The sequence below is a fragment of the Heteronotia binoei genome, chromosome 21, assembly GCF_032191835.1.
Source record: "Heteronotia binoei isolate CCM8104 ecotype False Entrance Well chromosome 21, APGP_CSIRO_Hbin_v1, whole genome shotgun sequence".
NCBI classification, from domain to species: Eukaryota; Metazoa; Chordata; class Lepidosauria; order Squamata; family Gekkonidae; genus Heteronotia; species Heteronotia binoei.
In genome coordinates, this window is record NC_083243.1 from 30,860,653 (window position 1) to 30,884,590 (window position 23,938).

General features: G+C 44.0%; 1 protein-coding gene across 9 annotated transcripts in view; it reads right to left on the minus strand.

The window, feature by feature from the left end:
* EML1 (EMAP like 1) overlaps positions 1 to 23,938 on the minus strand; it is a 216,436-nt gene that overhangs the window by 31,923 nt on the left and 160,575 nt on the right. For 5 of the 9 annotated variants that reach the window (XM_060263011.1, XM_060263006.1, XM_060263008.1 and 2 more), the window contains 6 exons: positions 17,900 to 17,926; positions 13,546 to 13,675; positions 8,111 to 8,260; positions 7,004 to 7,073; positions 3,425 to 3,535; positions 667 to 762 (listed from right to left, as the gene is read on the minus strand). In XM_060263011.1, the coding sequence (XP_060118994.1) occupies positions 667 to 762; positions 3,425 to 3,535; positions 7,004 to 7,073; positions 8,111 to 8,260; positions 13,546 to 13,675; positions 17,900 to 17,926 (584 nt within the window). The remainder of the gene's footprint in view (positions 1 to 666; positions 763 to 3,424; positions 3,536 to 7,003; positions 7,074 to 8,110; positions 8,261 to 13,545; positions 13,676 to 17,899; positions 17,927 to 23,938) is intronic. The other 4 variants (XM_060263007.1, XM_060263009.1, XM_060263013.1 and 1 more) reach the window with 1 other exon arrangement.

A 23,938-nucleotide genomic window follows, 5' to 3' on the forward strand; every position in this document is an offset into this window, starting at 1 on the left:
CTGCACCAAACAATCCAATATTGTCAAAGTACTATGCAAAATTTTTAGGGGTACTGCCCCCTTAAATTATCCTCCTACTCATCTCCTTCCAGCTTCATTAATCAGTTGTTTTTCTAGCAGCTGCTGGGATCCTCTGGAAGTATTCATGAATCACAAGTTCCCAGGTGGAGAAGAAGAAGAGATGGATTTATACCCTGCCCTTCATTTGGCATGTTGGAGCAGCTTACAATTACCTTCACTTCCTCTCCCCATGACGGACACCCTGTGAGGTTGGTGGGGCTGAGTGTGTTCTGAGAGAACTATGACTTACCCAAGGTCCAGCTGCTGCATGTGGAGGAGTGGGGAATCAAGTCCAGTTCTCCAGATTAGAGTCCACTGCTCTTACCCACTGCACCAAACTGGAGTGGGAAGCTTTTAAATTTTTAAATGCTCGATATTTTGCAATTGCACTACTATATTCATGAACAATAAAAATAACAACTACTTATTTGGGTTGGCTGCAGAGTGAAAAGCTGTACTAAATCCGCCCGTCACCATGATAACGCAAGCCGACAATTAACCTTAATTCATAAACAGTAAGAATGCAAGAGGATATGCAAGAGAGCAGTTATTCACAAAAAGCCCTCAGATATTAAGTAGTACACTAAACATCTTCTCACACTGTACCTTGACCTCGGCAAGCTTTTCTTCTCTCTGCCAGTCCCACACTGAAAGCACATGGTCATTGGAATCATCCACTGAACAAAGGTTACTTCCTCCATTCTAAAACAAATAATTGATGATTCCATAACGCACAAACACTTACACAGGTAAGTAATTTATTGAAATGACCCAATACTATCAAATTCCCAGCTGAGAGTTCTGAACCCACCGGAACACTGTAGCATCTTTTACGGAAGTGGGTGTAGGAAGCAATAAGCAAGATTCTCACCAATAGAGGTTAAAGACATCCTCTTGTCTCTCCTCATTTCAGCCCACCAAACCACACCACTGTTCCTCTGAATGGATCTTGCAGTCCCAGGAAGGCAACTGAGAGGGCCTGCAGGAATGGGCTGTATAGGGTTGCCAAGTCCGACTCAAGAAATATCTGGGGACTCTGGGGGTGGAGCCAGGAGTAAGGATGTGACAAGCATGAGTGAACTCCAAAAGGAGTTCTGGCCATCACATTTAAAGGGATCGTGTTCCTTTTAAATGCCTTTCTTCCATAGGAAATAATGGAGGATAACGGCACCTTTTTGGGGGGCTCATGGAAATGGACCCCCTGGTCCGATATTTTTGAAAACTGGGGGATATTTTGAGGAGAGGCACTGAATGCTATGCTGAAATTTTGGTGCCTCTATCTAAAAAAAAAAAAACCTGCTATAGAATCCCAGATACCCACTAATCAATTCTCCATTATACTCTGTGGGACCTGATCTCAATAGGGTATAATAGAGCGCCTAGCAGACATTTCTCTCCCACCTCACCTTCTGATGACCCTGGAGCAGGGGGAGGGCCTCCAAATCAGGGGATCCCTGTCTCCAACTGGGGATTGGCAACCCTAAGACTATAACATGGGAAAATGTCCATGCACTGATAGTTGGACTGACACCATTAAGGTTAAGAGACAAAGGCCATTCCCATGCAGGTTATTTGCTCTGGGTTCAAAGGCTGTTGGGAAAGCAGGTATTTCCTCCCTTGCTCCCCAAAGCACCATGGTGCATTCATGCACCCTCCCAGGGTTTTTCCAGCATTGCTCTGATCTTTCTCAAACCTGGTTTGTTGTAAAGCTTTAGGAATATCTCTGCCCCAGTCTTCCAAGACACCTATTTTTCCTGGTCCCTTTTCCCCATGGCAGCTATGTCCTCCTCCCATCACTGGAGGAATTTTTTAAAAATTGGCAATCAAGTATGGTTACAGCAATAAAATGTTATAACAATATGTGTACCAGGTTTGCTGAATTCCAGCTTTCATTTTTTAACCAACCCCTGTCCACTGCAGAGATATAACTCTGCAAAAGGAGGAGGAGGAGGAAGAGAAGAGTTGGTTTTTATATCCTGCTTTTCTCTATCCGAAGTCTCAGAGTGGCTTACTATTGCCCTCCCTTCCTCTCCCCACAATAGACAGCCTGTGAGGTAGGTGGGGCTGAAAGAGCTCTGAGAGAACTGTGACTGGCCCAAGGTCACCCAGCTGGCTGCATGTGGAGGGGGGGGGAATCAAAGCCGGTTCTCCAGATTAGAGTCTGCTGCTCTTAACCACTACACCATGCTGGCTCTCACTTATCTTCCTTTTTTAAAAATAAAAGTTGAGAATTCAGAGAGAACCTGTTACACGTATTTCTATAATAAAATTCAATTGATTTAAAACAAAAAGACCTGGCGATGTTGATAGGGGTTGGTGGTCATTGCCAGGGCCATTGCCCCATTGGTGCTGCACTGTACTGGCAGCTGCATCAATAACAAGGAAACCACACTAGCCTGCCCCTGTCTGAAAACCACTCACAACCAGTGTTCCCTCTAAGCTGCAGAGTCTTGTGAGCAAAACTACTTTTTGGGCTACTGGCATTAATGTTGTGAGCTGCTGCATCAATTATTGAACTCTGGGGTCATCCTTCCTGAGCCAAGACAAAAATATGTGAGCTGGAGGCTAAAAATCTGTGAGCTAGCTCATGCTAACTCAGCTTAGAGGGAACACTGCTCGCAACTGAGGGACAGAGGCAGTAATGAGGGGACTTGTTTCATGGGTGAAATGGACAGAGCTTTAAAATTCCTGTTTGGAAACTTCCATCCAGTTTAAGCTCTTAATTAAAGACAATATTTCACTGAAACAGAACAAGCTTGAGCACAGAGGTTTGCTTGATTAAAGTAAAGCAACATTTGATACAATCCACCATAAAGCTTCCTGCACAAATGACACAAAAATGCACTTGTTTGCAAAGGAAGCTTTCCCACTCAGGGCCGGCCCTGCCAGTAGGCAAACTAGGTGATTGCCTAGGGTGCCAGCCTCCTGGGGCGCCACATTGGGTGCCCCCCATGTAACTTGATGATGTTACCAATGCAGGGGGGGTGTCAGCAGTTAGCCTTGCCTAGGGTGCCAGACAGTCTAGGGCTGGCTCTGTCCCTGCGGAGTTGGGCCCACAGGGCTGGATCCAGACAACAGTGACAATTTCCACTATTTCTTGGCAGGCTCTTTGTCCAAATGGGGTTCCTTGAGATTTTCCTTTCCTACTGCAGACCTTTCTCCCCCCCACATGTCACTGCTTGGGGTCCCCTGCCCCCCCAGGAGAAGCATGTGGCAGAGATCAGTGAGGGGGGAGGTAGGACACTTCTCTTCTGCAGCTGGAAAATTCAGTCTGGATCCAATCCACTGATCTTAATTTTCAGAAGCATACACTAGTGTTCAAAAGCACACTCAACTACTTTACAAGAAAGAAAATATGACTCACCGATTTGGAAAACGCAATGCAAGTGACCGCCCTGTCGAAGAACCCCATTCCAATAACGTGCAGAGTATTCAAAGTGACAGAGTCCCAAACGCGGACATGGGGTAGTAATTGCTGGAGGAAGTGAATAAATAAACCAAAAAAGCAGCGGTCAGGCTGGGAAAACAACCTTTCACAAAGACGGGGGAATATGAAATGGACTTTTGAGCACACTGAAAATGCACTTGTGAACACTATCTAATACAGTAGTGAAAGAGAGGGACATCTCTTCATACATGCACAAGCAAGTAGGACAGAAGACCCTGTTCCATGTTCCCTAATGTTAAATTGGAAAAAAAAGTCTTTTCCACAAAAGGTCACATAAAGTCTGATTTTGTTCAGCGGAAATTAAAAACAATTGATTTAACATACAGCAAGCTCTTTCCTTAATTGAATAGTCCATCATAGAGCAAAGGCTCAAGACACAACAGTAGGAAATGGTAATATGGCTAGCAGAATAAGCTGTGTGCCAAATACCAATACATTACTGATAAAAAAAAAATCTTATTTGTTCCCTCCCTTTCATACCATGGAAATAACAGTGCCAATCTAAGATAGTCAAGCCTGGTAGAAGCTAAAGACCAGCAAGGTTTTCACAGTATAAACTTCTTTATTATTGTTATTCTGTGTGTGTGCGCCTGGAAGTCATGGGTGACTTCTGGCGACCCCTACTGGGGCTAGGAGGCAAAGACATTCAGAGAGAAGGAGGAAGAAGGAGATACTGGATTTATATCCTGCCCTTCACTCTGAATCTCAGTCTCTCAGAGTGGCCTATAATCTCCTTTACCTTCCTCCCCCATAACAGACACCCTGTGAGGTGGGTGGAGCTGAGAGAGCTCTTACAGTAGCTGCCCTTTCAAGGACAGCTCCGCGAGAGCTATGACTGACCCAAGGCCATTCCAGCAGGTGCAAGTGGAGGAGTGGGGAATCAAACCCCGTTCTCCCAGATAAGAGTCCACGCACTTAACCACTACACCAAACTGACTCTCAGAGGTGGCTTGCTATTGCCTGTTTCTGCATCCTGGCCCTGCTACTCCTTGGAGGTCTTCCGTCCAAGTAACTTGCCAGGGCTGGCTTTGCTTAGCTCCTGAGCTCTGACAAGATTGGCCTTGCCTGGGCTATCCAGGCCAGGGCCATGGTATAAGCTTTGACTCCCAAAAGCTTCTACCCTGGAATTCTTGTTGATCTCTAAGACACTAGTGGATGTGAATCTTGCTCTTCTGCAACAGATCAGCCCTTCTGAGAAGATCTAAAACAGAGGACTGCTGCAAGGATTATGGGACCCAGGCGTGTGAGGCAATCTGAAACTCAGTTATATCAGGGCTTTTTTGGGTAGAAAAAGCCTAGCAGGAACTCATTTACATATTAGGCCACACCTCCTGATGCCACCATGGTTTCACACAGAATGTTTTGTAGGAAAAGCCCAGCAGGAATTCATTTGCATATTAGGCCACACATCCCTGATGCCAAGCCAGCTGGAACTGTGTTCCTCCTCAAAAAAAGCCCTGGTAATTTTTAATATGGATACCAAAGGAAAGATTACATCCAACTCAGTACCAAGAGAGCAAAATGGTAAAATACATTTTCAAAAATCCAGCTTCCTGACATCTGTAGCCTGACATTAAAAATCCACTTCAAACAACACTTCCAAAAAAATGACTAACAAACTGCAGCTGCAGCTTGCATTTGGGGCTCTCTGCTATAGCAATGGAGGGCTTTGGGGGGGGGAAAACATTTTATTAACAAGGTTGCAATGCATTTCTGGAACCACTAGAGAGCAATCTTTGGAAATGCAGCAAAGCACATGGGAGACTGACAGAGTCTGTATATTTGCCTACTGGCAACTGCAGGAAATGAAGAGAGCTGGTTTGTGAGAGTTTTGCAAGTTCCCTCCCTGAAGTCATGAAAGAATTGATTGTTTAGGCATGCTGTTGTCTTAACTAGCTTAAGGTTACAGACAACAGAACAGCCTGCATGTATTTCCTGCCACAGCTATGTGACAAAATGCCTAATTAGCTAGTACTGCGATGCTTCAATTGGGTAATCAATACACTGGGGTGGACTGGAGAGTAAAGACTGAGTTTCAATTTATGGCCATTTGTTGTAGTCTTTCCTCACGCGGGGTTTACAAGTCTCTGAGACAGGACGCTTCTTCTATATTGTTTGTTATTTTCAACTCCTACTAAACCCTCCCTTATTAGTAACCGAAGTTTCTGTTTTAGAGATAATACATTTGCCTCACTGAGTTTTTATCTCTGCTATATTTGCACATATCTAATATTTTGTCTCTAAGCAAGATTCAGGTGGGTAGCCCCGCTGGTTTGAAGCAGCAGAACAAAGTTCAAGTCCAGTGGCACCTTTACGACCGACAAAGTTTTATTCAAGGTATAAGCTTTCGTGTGCACGCACATGCCTGCACACGAAAGCTTATATCTCGAATAAAACTTTGTCAGGCTTAAAGGTACCACTAGACTCAAACTTTGTTCTGTCTATAAGCAAGACAGCCATAGTTCTAGTTACCAAAAGATGTTTGTTTTTAAAGAGGACCCAAGCCTTATTTTCAATATTTTAAAGCAAATATAGCAGAATTTCATTCTGCAGCAGGTGTGGCCTGCAAAATAGGAAGATTTAAATCTTATACTCAAGGCTTTAAGTTCTTTTGAACTAAGCAAGAAACTGAGAAGTATGGGTTTCCACTTGGAGACAATAAGGATTAACAAACAGAAGCTGGAACATATAGGTCAGGGGTGGGGAACCTCTGTCCCAAGGGCTGTATACGGCCCTTGAGGTCACTTGGTGTGGCCCTTGGGGATTGCTGGGCCGAACCAAGCCATGTGGCAGCCCCCTCTAGGGCCTGGCTGGCCAGTGAGGATTATGGGGCCCAGCCGCGCTGTGCTGCAGCCTCCCCAGGGCCCAGCAGGTATCACAGGGCCCAGATGTACTGTGCGGCAGCCTCCCTGGGGCCTGGCCGGCCGGCCAGAATTGCTGCAGGGCCTGGAAAAGTTGCTGTCACTGTTCAGTTTGCACTTGATTATCCCAGACGGTGTGGCCTAATATGCTAATGAGTGTGTGACCTAATATGCTTACATTAGGGGATGTGGTCTAATACGCTGAGCTCCTGCTGGGCTTTTTCTACAAAAAAGCCCTGGACCTATGCACTTGCCTAGGGCGGCAGGCTGTGTGTGTGTGTGCCAGATTAGGTTCTCCCCACATGACTTCAAATAGAAAAACAATTATTTGCATTAATTTTGCTGGCCTGAATCATTCTCCCTTGGCAGAGCACTTTTTTAAGTTGGCCCGCGAATGATGTTATAAATATCCTTGGCAGAAAAAAGGTTCCCCACCCCTGCTATAGGTAGAAGAAGCACATGCGAGAGGATCTTTCCCTTCTTCCATTTTTCCCAGACAGATCCCTCCTCCCTCGCATAGCCCCAAAACCTTCTGCCGAGGGCCACATGCCACAGGGGCTGCAGTGAGCTCCTGATAGAACACCCACATTTCTATGAACCAAAACTCTGATTCTGAACCAGCAGACTGACTTACTTTCCCATCTTTAGATGTTCCAGCAACTTGGCCAGTTGCTATGGTGATCCTGTCTGGGTGGACAGCGAGGCTACAAGAGAAAGCTGTGTCAAACTCAGATTTTACAAGCCCCGTCAAGATTGCAAGCAAATGTAAGAAAAGAATGCAGAACTCTTTGGGCATGATTATTTTGTAAAATGGGCTGAAAGCCAGAAACACTGTCTCCATCCCTGCTCGAAACATCACTTCAGCCATGAATTTATTGTGTGGCTTTTGACAGACGACATTTCCAGCAGCCCCCTCATTTAGGTAGGGCAGCCTTGCTCTAAGAATCAGTGGGGGGAGGGAGAAATGTGTGTGAAGCTCTATATAAATGATTATAAATGTACTTGCTTCAGCATTTAATGTACTCTTAGCAAGAGAACTGCAGCACAGTTCAGCAAGGCACAGGAGAGGAATTGTCAGCGGTGTTAAATGCTGTCGAGTCACAGTTGATTTATGGCGACCCTGAGTTTTCCAGGGCAAGAGAGGATCAGAGGTGGTTCGCCATTGTTTGAGTCAGGACCCTGGACCTCCTTGGTGGTCCAAGTACTAACCCAGGCCAACCCCACTTAGATTCTGAAACTTGGCAAGGTCAAGCTAGTGAGAGAACATTTAGCCAGCTGCACAGCCTCTCAGTTCTTTTCTATCTTTCCTGTTGCAGGCACTGGTAACGCTTGGATGTGGCCAAAGGTGCGAGCCCTTGGGTGCAAGGAGCTGGCAAGAGGAGAAGGTCCCTTGACCTCTTAACTCTTAGCCTGTGGCTTGCAGCTGGTGCTTTTGAAGAAGCCAGCCACAGAATCTGGGACCAGTCCAAGACACTGTTTGGGGAGGAGGGTGTTCTGTTGGCTTATTATACTCTTTTGCTGTTAACAGCTGCTTTGGTTCCCTGTGGGGAGAAAAACTGGACCCAAATATTTAAAATGAATGAGTTGGTGTGCATCTTATTGGTGAATGTACGCCTGGGCTCATGGAGACCTAGGACTTTGTTTCAGAAGTCTAAAAAAAACCCCTTTACTCTAGAGCAGCTTTTCTATCTGTTCCAGGGTTCCCGATTTGTGTTAAAGGCCACAACATGGTCAGACTTACCACTTCACGTCATCATTGTGACCGGTGTAATGTCTTTGCAGTTGCTCTTCAACGTTGTACAATACAACAACCGATGCAATGAAATAGACCGTTTCACCTGTTGGAAGAAGGTACAGGTTGCTGCGACAGTCCCGGCCCCTGTAGCCATACCTGAGTGCCTGAGTTAAGATACAACAAGTGTGGCATTAAATGGGATGTTTCAGGGCTGTAAACACGTCCAGAGGGGCAACAGTCTTGAGAGTACTCATCAGTTTCCCTCTTAGGAACAGCTGGAGTTGTTCACACCAGACCTTGAACGGAGCCACTGACCAGGATAATCTGGGGGATGGTATATTCTTTGAAGACAAACAAACGTTTTCCTGAAATGTTCCAAGCGATGGTGTAAATTAGGACATCAGATCTGCTGGCTGGTTAGGACATTAGGCTTTGAACTGAATGGAGCTCTCCCCCCTGCTGGCTGTAATAAGTTCTATTCCAAAAGGCAGAAAAGCATGCCAACCGAAATGGATCCTTCCACCAAGACGGAGGAACTGCTCAAGTACCCACTAGGGAGGGCTCTGCAGCAAGCGAAAGACTGGAAACCAATCATCTAGAGATGAATAAGATCACAAGTAAGCAGGCTAGGCTGCAAATCCCACAATGAATCTAATTCACGAATAGAAGCAGCAAACATTCCAGGGAGACAGTCAGACAGGGCCGGCCCTAGACTGTCTGGTACTCTAGGCAAGGCTAACTTCTGGTGCTCCCCCCTGCACTGATAACATCACCGAGTCACATGGGGCACCCAATTTGGTGCCCTCAGAAGGTTGGAACCCTAGGCAATCGCCTTGTTTGCCTAGTGTCAGCCCCAGCTCTGCAGACAGACATGAAAAGAACACGAGTAAGCAGGCCAGGCTGCAAATATTCCTAATCCACAAATAGAAGCAGCAAAACATTCCAGGTAGACAGACATACATAAAAAGATCCCTCCTTCTGGTGCCCTGTACACTTCGGGTGTTTTTACATTCAGTTTGATCCAGAGTTTTAGACTCTTCAAATTGCCTGCCACCATTCCACTTTAATTATTTTCCTTTTACACTGGTGGATTTGCTGTGCTCATTTTGCCTAGCCAAACTTCTATATTTCCTGCTGAAAGTGTTTCAATTGTGTGTGGGGGGGGGTGTCTCTGATCAGAGGGCAGACGGAATAATTTAAATTACAAGATGAGGCAAGCAATGATATGTAAAAATTTCAAGTGCTGTCAGTTCTCATGCAAATTACTGCACCTTGTGGCTTTTGGAGAAGTCTTTTAAAACGCATGAAAACTTCTACAATACAAGTTTGAAACGCCTGTAGAGAAATGACTGGAACAAAACTAGTTTTGAGAAAAACGTTGCAACAGCAGCACCAAAACTCATCTCACCAAAACAAATATAGATGCTTCGGGCAGCAAAGATGCAAAACAGTTGTGAGAACGTTAGGTAATGTAAAAGGTGAGTTTCCAATGTCAGTGTAAATACACCCTCCAGCTCTCTTTACATGCTTTCCCTAAGCTGTAAGCTTCCATGCTTTTCCCTCAGATTCGCCTTCTATGTGCTCAGATCAACTTCCTCTTGGGAAACCATGGTCTATTCTTACTTGTGGATTAGACAAGCATGGGTTTCCAAAAACTGTAACCTGCCATGAAAAGGCATGTTCTGGTTTGCATCTTTGGTTTCTGGGGAAATTCTGGTAGTTTGACAGACCAGAATTTCCCCAGAAACCAAAGATGCAAACCAGAACATGCCTTTTCATGGCAGGTTACAGTTTTTGGAAACCCATGCTTGTCTAATCCACAAGTAAGAATAAGCCATGGTTTCCCAAGAGGAAGTGGATCTGAGCACACAGAAGGTGGATCTGATTCTCGCAGATTACAGTTTGCCAGGAAACAGAAAAGAAGGAAACAGAGTCAGAGGATGGGAGGAGAGAAGAAAGAAAGCGGACTAAAGAGCCCACAACATATCCCAAATCACCCAAAGCTGTTGGTAGGAGGACTGAGAACAGAGGGGGTTAGATCCTAAGGTAAGCCTTCCCTTCTTCTCCAACTTATTGAGCTCCCTAAAATGTTGCTTCCTAACTCACAAGTGGCAAACAGGAAGTCTGAAAAGAAAGGGGGAAATCAGAAGAAGGGGAGGGAAGTCCTCCCTTTCCATTGATGGAAACCAACTTTGGATTCAACCCATTATTGTCTAAACTATTATGGATTTGGATTCAACCCATTATTGTCCAGGGCTTTTTTTGAGCAGGAATGCAGTTCCACCTGGCTTGGCATCAGAGGGTGTGGCCCAATATGCAAATGAATTCCTGCTGGGCTTCCTCTAAAAAAAAGAGAGCTCTGTGTGAAACAATGGTGACATCAGGGTGTGTGGCCTAGTAAGCAAATGAGTTCCTGCTGGGCTTTTTCTACCAAAAAAGCCCTGTTATTGTCTAAACTATTCTGTCCACATTCCTAGCTTCAATGCTCAGATATGGGTGGATATATTTCCATTGTCATGCTTCTATAAAGCACAACTCACTCCCTGTTCTGTGTTTTTTGCCAACACTATGCCTTAAAATACTTTAAGGATGTGTGGAAGCCGAAAGCATTAAAAATAAGTTTCAAGGCTACTTTCCTATTTAAATGAACATTGTCTGGATGGAGGTGACTTCCACTAGGTCAGCCAATACATTCTCCCCGTCCCCCCCACCCCCCACAAGTCTCTTACTAGGATTGATTTCATTTCCCCACGTTCAGGATGATTGCTTTCATTAACTTAATGTTAACTAGCCAGATGGAAACAAGATTGCAAAGGGGGTTGGCACTGTGTGTGTTTTAGCAACGAGCCAGATTCTCATTCTACTGCTACGAGTGCAAACCCCAGACAAATCTAATCAAATCACAATGAGAGATAATCTATACGGAAGGTAGCAATATATGTCACCTATCAACTCCCACCAAACACAATGCAACAGCTTCTCTTTGTGGAGTGTCTTGTCGATCGGCTGTTGTATCAACTTGGTTACGTATTTTATATCATATGCCTCCTGTCTGTAACTGTCATATGATAAATAAAATAATAATGCCCACAAAGATGAATCAATCTGCCTTGGTTAACACATTTCTCCTAACTAGCGTGAACAATAAAGTCACACCAAAGCAAGTTTTTTGTTTTTTTTAAATCTAGATGCCTTAATTATATCCATGGCAGCTTTCCATATTATGTTCTCCTACTCTTGAGTTTTGAAAATGGCTGCAGGGAAGGAACTTCAAAATAAAGGATCATTGGTGTTTCTAACTAAACAAATAATCAGAGAAGTTACTTGCCCTTGGCTACTTCCTGACACATTTTGAACAAGTGCAGATAGGAAATATAGAAACCGAAAGGAGCTGGCAGGCACCTAATTAACCAAGGATTTCCCAAAATTGCTACACAACTCCCACCTATCCAGCATGATTAGCTTCTTGCTCAGAAGCACACACAGAATAATAGAATCACAGAGTTGGAAGGTCCATCCACGGTCATCTAGTCCAACCCCCTGCAAAATGCAGGAAATTCACAGATACCTTCTCCATAGACGGTGGTATCCCAGGGTACGGTTACCAACCCCCCAGTCTGTGCAGGGGCTTCCCTGCTTTTGTGAGTACCTCCCTGCCTGCAAGTGCCCTGAAACACAATGTGATGACATCACCCAGAAGTGATGTAATCACACCGCCATTCTAGGTTTTTGGCAAAACTCCATGGTATATTTGGGTTCAAAATCATAGAGTTTTGCCAAAGAACTAGAGTATCGTTGGTGTGATGATGTCACTTGCAGGTAATGTCAATGCACCATGCATGCCTTGCACATACAGCACAAAATCCTAGTGAGGACCCAGGAGCCCCCCGTCGGATAGAGGGGCAACCCTAATCCCAGGTTTAGAACAATTTATGTATGCAATTATTCAACACAGGGAAAGCACTGCAAGCCATTTCTACAATATGTCCCAAGGTTTCTGCACACTTAATACCAAGATTGCGTTGGGTGCCATACAAACTACAGCAATGGTAACAGTTGCTGTTTAGAGGAATCACAGCATAAATCAGGAAAACAAAATTAGGATTGGAAGTCAATGCAGAAGCAGATACGGCAGAGCTGCTATCTAAGGCTGCATGTACACAGAGCTGGGATGTTGTGTTATTGTTACACTACAGCAACTATGTGGTTTAATCAATCCAGTTGTAAACGACTGCTCTAACACCATAACTGTGCAATATCCAAACTATGTAGGTGGGTCGAATCCAGACCTCACGCAGGAGGGCACCTTCCTTTGGGGCTCATTGAATTGGACCCCTGGTCCAATCCTTTTGAAACTTGGAAGGTCTTTTATGCATGGGATAGAGAAGGCAGAGAAAGAAGTACTTTTCTCCCTTTCTCGCAGACATTTAATGAAATTGCTGAGCAGTTGGGTTAGAACTGATAAAAGGAAGTGCTTCTTCACCCGAAAGGTGATTAACATGTGGAATTCACTGCAACAGGAGGTGGTGGCAGCTACAAGCATAGCCAGTTTCAAAAAGGGATTGGATAAACATCTGGAGCAGAGGTCCATCAGTGGCTATTAGCCACAGTGTATTGCTGGAACTCTCTGTCAGGGGCAAATTATACTTTGTATTCTTGGTGCTGGGGTGGGGGGCTTCTAGCGTCCTGGCCCCAACAATGGGGCCTCCTGATGGCACCTGGTTTTTTTGTGGGTTTTTTGCCACTGTGTGACACAGAGTGTTGGACTGGATGGGCCATTGGCCTGATCCAACATGGCTTCTCTTATGATCTTACAACAGCCTACATACATTTTGTGTGGAACTAATTCATACTGTGGGCTTGATTAGTGCTAAACAGGTTGACTGCCAATGGCTGAAGAAAAACAATCCACAACCTAGCTCTATGAGCTAACAAATTCTAGCATGATCTATCCTTCCAGCTAGAACATAACCCAAAGTAATGGTGGCACTTTGCAAAAAAATATCCAACTGGTTGTAAATTTTTCCTAATAAGAATTGCATGCAACTTAGAAAATTGTGCAAATACTATAAATATATTATTTTATTAGTAAAGAGAACAAATCTGTTCTTGGTACATTATACTTAGCAATCATAGTGTCCTACTTTCTCACTATGTGCCTAAATTTAATCCTGTGATAATTAACTTGTTTTAAAACGTAACCTTCAGGCTAAATTCAGGTGACACTTTCCTGCAGCTGCTTAGCCACTTGGCATAAAGATGGAGAACAGAAGTTTCATTACCATTAATACCAAATTTTTACTGGTGAAACTGTACACATTTCCCAAAACAAAAGATGCCTGATTCATTTAAGAACATTCCATACTTCATTAACTAAACAGCTGCAAAGAATAAACCACTTTCAGTTTAAAATATAAAAAAAAAAAGAGAGAAAAGGATACACCCATTCCAGTTTAAGCCTCTTGGCCGGTAGTTCCGCTTTTGCTTCCAAATTATAAGATTCCACTTGATCTTTGGGCATGTACATGGTAACAGGACGTCCGCGCAGAAACATTTTTACATATCCTTCCTCTATAAAAAGGTCAAAAACAGAAGGAATTACACACAGTAACTCATATATCCAGCACTCTTCCATCCCAACCCGATAATACTCTTTATTTGATTAAAACCACTGCCTAATGTCAGTGTAAAGTTATATTGGGGGGGGGGGGCGGGGAAACGATTTTTTAAAAAAAACGTTTGTATGATCAGTTATATTGCATGGTGCCTCCTTCTGCTTTGAATCTCTTTAGAAACAGAAGTCTCAACAAATGTGCAATCAGACTGCACACAATGAATGCTACACATGAGCGGGGGGGACAGAGAAACCACAATTGCCTGGAGAAAAGAAGTGATCTTATTTTTGTACCCAGCTGAGGGAGAAACCCCCCAAGTAAAGATTACAATTAACACAGTGATGCCGCTTCAAAGTCTTTTATTTCGTTTGATTTGGTCTTTACATATCTGAGCATCAAGCATCCGCAATTGTCAACATTTACTTCATGTCAGTGCAAATGTGAACTTCACACTTGGCATATATTGTTAGAGATACACTGAAGCATGATGAGCTAGAAGAACTTTCGTGATGTACATGCAGAAAAAAAAACAGCTAGAAGTTTAAACAGCAATCAGCAACAAAAGCCACACAGATAACGAAAAAAAACATACAAAAATACAGATCCTCTGACAACAGCAAGTAAACACCAGAACGAATCTAGTTGGTGGTGCTATAAGCAAGATTATTTGGATGGAGAAACCTGGACTTAATAACAGATCTGGAAATACTGACTCGGGGACTTCATGGGGCTTAAAAAACTGGGTGACCTAGGAAATGACATGACAGTCTGACTGGGACTTTTAGGAACTGGCAATGCCAGAGGAGGTCTCTTGCGAACACCGGGTGTAGCTTTTCGAGACTCGGAGCTTGTTGCCTCCTGTCGCTCCATCGGCCGATCAAGGGATCCAGCCTCGTTCTCATCCAAACCAGGAAGTTTTGGAGCCAGTGACATCAGCAGAATTACTAGACGGGACAATCACAGGCGCAGAGAAAACGGAGGGGCAGAAGGAACAACATGGTGTAAAACAGTGACAAAATTTAGATCTACTAAAAACATTACTAAAGATTTTCAAAGCACCATTAAATAAAAGCCAAAAATTATTTTTCTTAAAACAAATAAGGCTTTATTTTAATGGAAGAAATGAAGGTTGTCAAGTAGTGGTGGCACCTGTAATCAGAAACCACTAAACAAAAATAACATGATACATCAGTTACCACCGTGTAACAGCTTTTAAGATGCTGCAATAACAAGATCTCTCTTTCCCTATCTTTTTTTTTTTTAATGAAGCTTAGCCAGGAAACATTTCAAGAGTTTAATTAGGTATCTTGGAATTCTAATTTTGCAAAAAGGGGAAAAGATTGTGTTAAAAAAGGAATGCATAAATGCCAAATCACAGTGCAAAGACATACCGTATTTGCTGGCGTATAAGACTACTTTTTTGCCCTGAAAAACATGCCTCCAAGTGGGGGGGTCGTCTTATACTCCGGGTGCAGTTGGGATAGACATAGCTGCCCATAGTGCCATTACAGTACCTGTCATTGTCACCATTGTACGGCTGCAGCGCGACCGCAGCGCCTCCGGCCCGCCCCTGCATCTCCCTCTGACCGGCACTAGTGCGCAAGTGCGCATGTGCAAGCTCTGCGTAGACAAGGGGCGGGCCGGAGCGCCACTGCTTCCCGCCGAGCAGAACAGGCCGGTTACGCTGAAAAGGCTGGCACCCCTGTCTCGCTGCTGATGCTCGCTGCAGCCATGCTGATGACCCGCCGCGCTGGATACCGCGCAATACTGGACGGTATGTAGAATGAGGTGGGCGGGCATCGGGAGGCCACTATGGGCACCGGGAGAGTATATAACAAACTCTATATTTTGAGTGGAAATGTTGGGGGGGTCGTCTTATACGCCCAGTCGTCTTATACGCCGGCAAATACAGTACTTTGCACTAGACATATGATATTGGAGATACTGTGAAAGGACTACTAATGTAGTTTATCACCATGCATGAAAAGTAACAAAAAGTAACACAAAGAACAGATGGACACCTGACGAAACAGAGAGATGTATGGGAAGTTATATTGCAAATAGCTCCATTTCTAGCCCTATTGTCAAGAAGCAAATATACATTGCAGACCTTTTTCAAAAAGACAGACTTTGCAGCATATTTTGAAAAGTTCAGGAAACTAACAGTGCAGTCCTAACCCAGTTACATCCTTTTAAAACTCACTTGACTTCAATGAACTTAGAAGGTTGCAACTCTCTTTAGGATTGCAGCACTTCACTATCAGTGTATGGGGTTGTCCGACATTAAAGCCATAGCACTGCTGCTTTCAGAACTATGGACTCTGGGACTTGGTTAGCAAGTTCTTGTATTTCTGCTCTTTTGTTCATCTCTGAGATGCTACTGGACTCAAATCTAAGCATCCTCGTCTAGTTCAAGGTCATCAGGTAACCAGTCCTAACCGGGATTTAAACTTAGGCTTCGATGAGAGACCAGGCACCCTGACTAAGGGAGAAACCTAATTAGAATTAACCATAGTTAGGTAACTATAAACCATGGCTAGAGCCAACCAGCGAGGAGGAAGAGAATAGCAGCATTGTGTCTGGACCAAATTCACTGTGATTGGAGGATTCTAAGGCTAATTTTTATGACTGAATTTTTTTTTGTAGTGTATTACTGTTCTGCAATTTGTTGAGCACACTGTTAGGCTGAAAATAAGTTAATTGCATCCAGGTGTTGAGAGATAGTCAGCTTTCAAAACGCTGACAGCTTTCTGGCCCAGTTCTATGCTATACAACTAAATAGATGCAATGGGTGGGGAACTGTAATTGCTGCACCAGATGTTTACTACATGCTGTTACTCTAGTACAAAAAGTTTAGGAGCACAATGTTAAGCTAGAGTAGGGACACTCCCCCTCCCCCAATTTACTTAAACCATTTCTCTAGTCAGCCACATGACAAGGATGAATCACAGTAATTTCCAGGCAAATAACATGTCAATCCTAAACAGAGGTCCATGGGTTTAAAATGGTTTAACTTTCCTTAGGGCTACCCTGTTATGGCTTTGCCCACATAACAGGCTTGAGAAGCTAGGGAAATAACAAATGTCTTTTAAAAAACTTATCTTAACATTTTGCATGGCCTCTATCACTTTGAATACGAAAGCAGAAAAGTTACGCAGACATTCTACCTGTATTTCAGAACAGATTACAATAAAAGATATGGGTATAAGGAAGTGAAGCCACTTAGATACAAAGATGAAAAACCAATTGTTAGAAGCAACGTTAGTTAATGCAACCCATAGCATTCTTACAACACCGCACCAACAGTTTGCAAACAGCACTGAGAAAGATAGCATCTAATACTATTAGGAGAGCAGGAAGCTTAATGCTAAGCTCCTTACTTGCGTGAGGGATTGCAGGATTAAAGTTACAAGCAGTAGACAGTTTGGTCCATAAGAACAGAATCATCAGTGACTTTTAAAACACCCTTAGCCTTAATTGATATAAAGCCAAGATGCAGTATATGGGTGAAAATAAACCATCAGTGAAATCTGCTGCTCAAAATTCTGTTCACCCACACAAGCTACTACACACACACACACACACCCCTCGAGTGAACACAGGTTGCAATTTGCTTAAATGTTAATCATTTACAAGCACACCCAACTTTCACCGAAGCTAAACTGACATTAGCATAACATATTACACAACACTAGCAAACGACATTAGCTGCAACAATTTAGCTGCTGGCAACTTGGGTTAAAGCTACAATCTACCGGGGATAATTCAGGAAAGTGAGCAAGCACCGCAATATCACTCTAAAACAAAATGATGGGGGTTTTTAGGCATACGTTAGGATGCTACTGGACCAGACTACCGAGCAGGAGCTGCTGCTATCACACACTGTTTCAGCCCAGGTGTCAAGCAACTATTATCACACGGTGGTGAGACATTCACAGGTTGCCATATAGCTCTCTTAACATTTCCACTGTATCTCTTGTCATTCATTGGACCAGATCAAGCAGAAGCCTAAATGGAAAATCCTTGAGTCGGTAACACTACGAGGCTTTGAAACCCAGTAGATGCTCTGCGAGAGCTCTGGTTTTAAAAGACAAGCTGAACTGGTTTAACGTTGGTGCAACAAGTGCAAGGACGGGCTTGCTTAGAGAGCTATGAGGTTTCAGAAGCAAGGCCTACCTACCTTTGCAATGGGTCACACGGCGCTTCCCTTGTGGTTACAGAGACAGAGACAGAAGTGCTAGATAAAGATGTATTCAAGAACAGTCAGGCTTACCTAATTCCCTGTTCTAGGGATCCTCCATAGGGCCTCTTCCACTAATACATTTGCTCATCCTTATAAACTGTCTAATCTGTCCCTGGACATGGGCAAGCAACATGTGAGCAGCATGATAACGGATGGATAGGGTTGCCATCTCGGAGTTGGAAAACACCTGGGGATGGTGGAGTTTGGGGATGAGAGGGTTCTCAGTGGAGCGTATAACACCATACAGCCCACCTCCCAAATCAGCCATTTTCTCCAAGGGAATTGATCTCTGCCACCCGCAGACCAGTTGTAATTCCAGGAGATCTCCAGCCTCCACCCCACCCCGGAGGCTAGCAACTCTATGCAACAATTTTCGCGGAAGAAGCCAAAAGTAGAAGTCCAGAGATGTTTCTGCTGAATTGATCTGAGACTACCCATGTTAAGCTATACAGAATAGGGGGACAGACAGGACCGCATGTATAGGCAAAAATATATATTTTGAGAACTGGCCTTTTGATGCCCACTTGCTGGTTAAGAGAGCACTGGGCCCCTAAAGATCAAGCTAAACCGGGAAGAACTCTCCCAACTCTGGTGTGGCGTGACTATCTGCATCATTTCGCCAGGTGGCAAGGAACACTTCCATTACACATTAGGCAAGGTAAGATCCGTGACTAGATCTTATAGCAAAACACTCCCATGTCTGATTTCAATTGCTAAACAACTCAATGCATCATATTCAGTATTCTAAGCTTTTTCTACAACATCAATAGAATGCATCCCTCTTTCAGAAGTAGGCATGAATTTAAGCCTATCCTTTGAAAGTACACAGCAAAACAAGATCCTGCTTTGCTAGGAAGGTTACCTTTTATTTATGATTTTTTTTAAAACAACAACAACAAAGACTTAACCACCCACCCAAATTATAGTCAAGCTGACTTGAGCTTAAAGTAAAAGAAAAGAGCTTGATTTTTAAATTCATCCATTCTGGAAAAGTCTAGGACCGTATACCAAATCAGAAATTTACTCGGCTTGGATCTTGATTTCTGCAGGCACAAGGACCCTTTGACTACGACTTTCCCACATTCCCCTTTTCATGGAAAGAAAAAAAGAAGTCTGCAGATTTATATCCCATCCTTCTCTCTGAATCAGAGACTCAGAGCAGCTTACAATCTCCTATATCTTCTTCCCCCACAACAGACACCCTGTGAGGCGGGTGGGGCTGAGAGGGCTCTCACAGCAGCTGCCCATTCAAAGGACAACTCCTGCGATAGCTATGGCTAACCCAAGGCCATTCCAGCAGCTGTAAGTGGAGGAGTGGGGAATCAAACCCGGTTCTCCCAGATAAGTCCGCACACTTAACCACTACACCAAACTGGCTCTCTAGTACAAGCTCAAAGCATCTGTCAAAACTCTATCCCCTAGGTCCCCTCTCCCCCAGGGACAAAACGACAGCTAGTATTTGGGGCTGCTGTGGGAGGGGGGAGGCAGAGAAATCATGCTCTGAGGGTAGAAGTCTTTGTGCTCTCAGAAATATTAGTTGGCATCCAAACTATGGACCTGATCCTAAGTTTGCCAAGCTGATAAGAATTGTGTGGAAGAACACCTAGGGAAAGAAGGGTAGGAAGAAGGGATGCGTACAGGTAAATTCCAGCTGTAAGTACTTTCACACAAGACAATCCACCCCACTCTTCCCAAGGGTGCCCCACTTACAATTTTAGAACCTAGCAGAGGTAAAGAGATTTTTTTAAAGTCCCTCAGCAATAATATACAAGGCAAAATCAGTGGTCAGGAAAGAACTGGCCACCCATACACCCCCTCCCCTAACTCTGCCTTGTGAACGATCCCCACCCCACAATAGAAGAACAAGATATATACAGGCTGGAGCTTTTCAGCTAAATACACTGTCAATTAGAACAGGGAAACAGAGGGGAAAAAAGTGTACCAAGACTACACAATTCCTTATTATGTGACATACATTTAAAAAAAAATTCTAAAGGCTGTGGGCACACAAAATGATTACTGATGGTGAGTTACTGAATCCTAAATTCAACACATGACTTTAGTTGTCAAGTGTAATTTCCTTTAAACACGCCAAAGGATGATGCAGATGATTTTTTTGTTCCCTTAGCAAAAGAATGAGAAAAACAAGTTTGAGCTTCCAGCTGGGTTTGGTACTGACCGGATGCTGGAGCATTCTGAAACAACGGTTGTTAAAACCCCTACTCAAATAGTTTAGTGACTGGTTTTATGACAGTCTGAGTTTTCTTTTTTATATTCTTCCTTTTCCTCTCCATTACCCCATCGCTCCCTTCCCTAAATGTTGACTGTTTTCCTTTTTCCTCCTTTCTTGCCACTGTCCTTCCCCAAATAGCAGTTTTTCTCTCTCTTAGGCTGGATAAGAACTGGGTTTTGGAACTGTTCCCTTTCCATACTGGAGAAAGTGAGGTGGGACCACAAATAGGAAGAGGGCAGATTGTGACTTGTGCAGGGTGATGGGGTGGGCACAGGGAATTCATGGGAATGGAGGGTGCCTTGGCTTGGTTTTTGTTGTTGTCTTAGCTCCTCTTGGCAGGTTTGGAACTTATATCATGGGCTCAGAAGAGGGAGGGTAGGTCTTAGGATGGAAGGAGTGTTAGGATTAGAGCCAGTTTGGTATAGTGGTTAAGTGCACGGACTCTTAACTGGGAGAACCGGGTTTGTTTCTCCACTCTTCCACTTGCAGCTGCTGGAATGGTCTTGGGTCAGCCATAGCTCTCACAGAACTGTCCTTGAAAGGGGAGCTTCTGGGATTGCTCTCGCAGCCTCACCTACCTCACAGGGTGTCTGCTTGGGGGGGGGGGGGGCGGGGAAGGTAAAGGAAATTGTAAGCTGCTCTGAGACTCTGAGATTCAGAGTGAAGGGCAGCGCATAAATCCAATATCATGTTCTTCTTCGTTAAGAATTTTATTTAACACTGCCTAAAGGATGCAGTGCCTTCTTATTTTGCTATTGTTTGGTATTCCCAGTTGTGGTTGGTGATGAATGTCAAGGCTGGGAAGGGAATTGCTCAGCATGCAAATATCTAGAAAAGTGTTTAAAAAAAATCCAAGAAGCAATATGTGAAGTATTTGGAGAGGGAGCAACTGTATCATGTTAAGGGGAGGGTACTGATTTCCTGTCTTAGTCAAACTGCTTAGAAATGAAAACAGGGAGTGGGTAATGTACATTTTAGGTTTTAATGTATCTATTTTGTACCTGCATGTTTGTAAATAATTAAAAAAAATAAAAATAAACAAGCCAAAGGAAAACAACCCTAGGTAGGCTGTGTATTCCGGTCCAGTTTGTGTTTAAAACACTCAAACCCTGGTTTGGGGTCTGGATTGTTTATTTGTTTTTCAGTCATTGACACTGCATTAGGATGACCTGATCTATCTTCCACATTATTCTTTCACTTACACATCCCTGGGCTTTTTTGCATTCTCATTTTCCTTGCTTGGGTGTTTCTGTTGCTTCTGGGGTTTTCCCCTGAGCTGCATGTGATTTGCCCCCTCTAGTAATCAAGTCAATTTTATACTTGAGAGCCAGTTTGGTGTAGTGGATAAGTGCGCAGACTCTTATCTGGGAGAACCGGGTTTGATTCCCCACTCCTCCACTTGCACCTGCTGAGATGGCCTTGGGTCAGCCATAGCTTTCATAGAAGCTGTCCTTGAAAGGGCAGCTGCTATGAAAGCACTCTCAGCCCCACCTACCTCACAGGGTGTTTGTTGTGTGTGTGTGTGTGGGGGGGGAAGGTAGAGGAGATTGTGACCGCTCTGAGATTCAGAGTATAGGGCGGGATATAAATCCAAAATAAAAAAATCTTCTACTACTTTATGTCCACAATAGCTCCCTGCAGATTTGAACAGCGGGTTTCTATGCTGGGCATTACATGATGAAATATTGAGTCAACCACTAGAGGGTGCAAACCACATGCAGAACAGGAAAAATAACAAAGGGAGAGGAACATGCAGGCAAGGAAAATGTAAATGTGGAAAAGCCCCCACCTGGATAAGGTGGATATTACAACAAGCTCAGAGAGATGTACCCCTCGTACATACAACACAGAATTCTGCACAAATTGGGGTAGACTACTGCTACTTTTCTCTTTTGAATGCAGTCCCTGCAACCCCTGAAACACAACTCCTTGGGGTTGAGGAACCTTCAGGACCAGTCAGAAGAGAAACATAATCAGAGCCCCACCCCCAAACACATACAGCTTCATCTATTGCTGCAAGCCTTCCTGGGCTGGCTCAAAACCATTTTCTTCCCAGAGCCCATTGAATGAATTCTGCTGTCTACTTTCTGGGTTTTAATGGCTCTTAATATGCAGTGTCTGGTTTTTAAAGATTGTTTTGAAGTATGCTGTATTTGTTTTTAGTTGTCATCTTCCTTGAATATCACACTGCATAAATAAATACCGCACAAGCAGTATATGCAGGGGAATGGCTTTCAATTTCCCCTTCTGGCCCTTCACATACACATACCCCCATTCCACATCTCACAATGATGCTAAATATGTTGAACCCTCAGGAGCATGTTTTCAGGAGTGGTCTGCATCTAAGGGCCAAACTAAATGTGATGAGGACCTCATGGCCACCATGAGTTTGGCATCACCATTTTAAAGTGCCTGATTCTGACTGGGTCCATGGCATGCAGTTCTTTCCTACTCCCACCCCTTGCCTTTTCAAGTGTCAAGACAGCCACAGGGTGGGTGGGGGAATCTGTTCAGTTTGACTCTAACCTACTGGATCTTAACACACACCCCTGCAAAACCACAATGCTGGCCTCCATATTATCAACCAAAGTTTGTGTCCTAAAGCTTGCTTGCATTTGTAAGAACATAAGAGAAGCCATGTTGGATCAGGCCAATGGCCCATCCAGTCCAACACCCTGTGTCACACAGTGGTCAAAAAACCCAAGTGCCATCATGAGGTCCACCAGAGGGGCCAGGACACTGGAAGCCCTCCCACTGTGCCCCCCCAAGCACCAAGAATACAGAGCATCACTGCCCCAGAAAGAGCTGTGTCTAATAGCCACCAATGGACCTCTAGCTCCATATGCCTATCCAATCCCCTCTTGAAGCTGGTTATGCTTGTAGCCACCACCACCTCCTGTAGCAATGAATTCCATGTGTTAATCATCCTTTGGGTGAAGAAGTACTTCCTTTTATCAGTTCTAACCCGACTGCTCAGCAATCTCATTGAACGTCCATGAGCTCGTATTATGAGAAAGGGAGAAAAGTACTTTCTCTACCTTCTCTATCCCATGCATAATCTTATAAACCTCTATCATGTCACCCCTCAGTCAACGTTTCTCCAAGCTAAAGAGCCCCAAGCATTTTAACCTTTCTTCATAGGGAAAGTGTTCATTTGTACTTGGTGCTTTGGGGGGGGGGGCACAGTGGGAGGGCTTCAAGTGTCCTGGCCCCACTGATAGACCTTCTGATAGCACCTGGGTTTTTTGGCCACTGTGTGACATAGAGTGTTAGATTGGATGGGCCATTGGCCTGATTCAACATGGCTTCTCTTATGTTCTTATGTACTTCACTTTGTCTTTTGCCAAGGCAGACCGTCACCATGCTCAGCTTTCAGGCTCACTGCATAATGCTAATCCCAAAAGACTGGAAGCTTCCAGCACTAGAGGAATGTCCTCCACAGTGAAGGACCAAGCAGGACAATGCAAACAAAGCTTAGGATCAAAGCCAAAAGTTATAAAGTTGGTACCGGTGACAGATTTGTAGCAGTGGTCTATGGGAGCTAACTGTGCAAAAATGAAATCTAATAAAGCAATAATTATGTAGATCCACTTGGAATTTTGCCTCAAGGAGCTTATTGCAGCCGAAGGTATGCAAAGGTGAGATAACATAATTTCTACAGAAAAAAAGTGGAATTCCCCATCTTTATCACTCTGTATCCTGCCTTCCCTCCAAGGAGCTGAAAGATCCTTTGAATGAGGTCC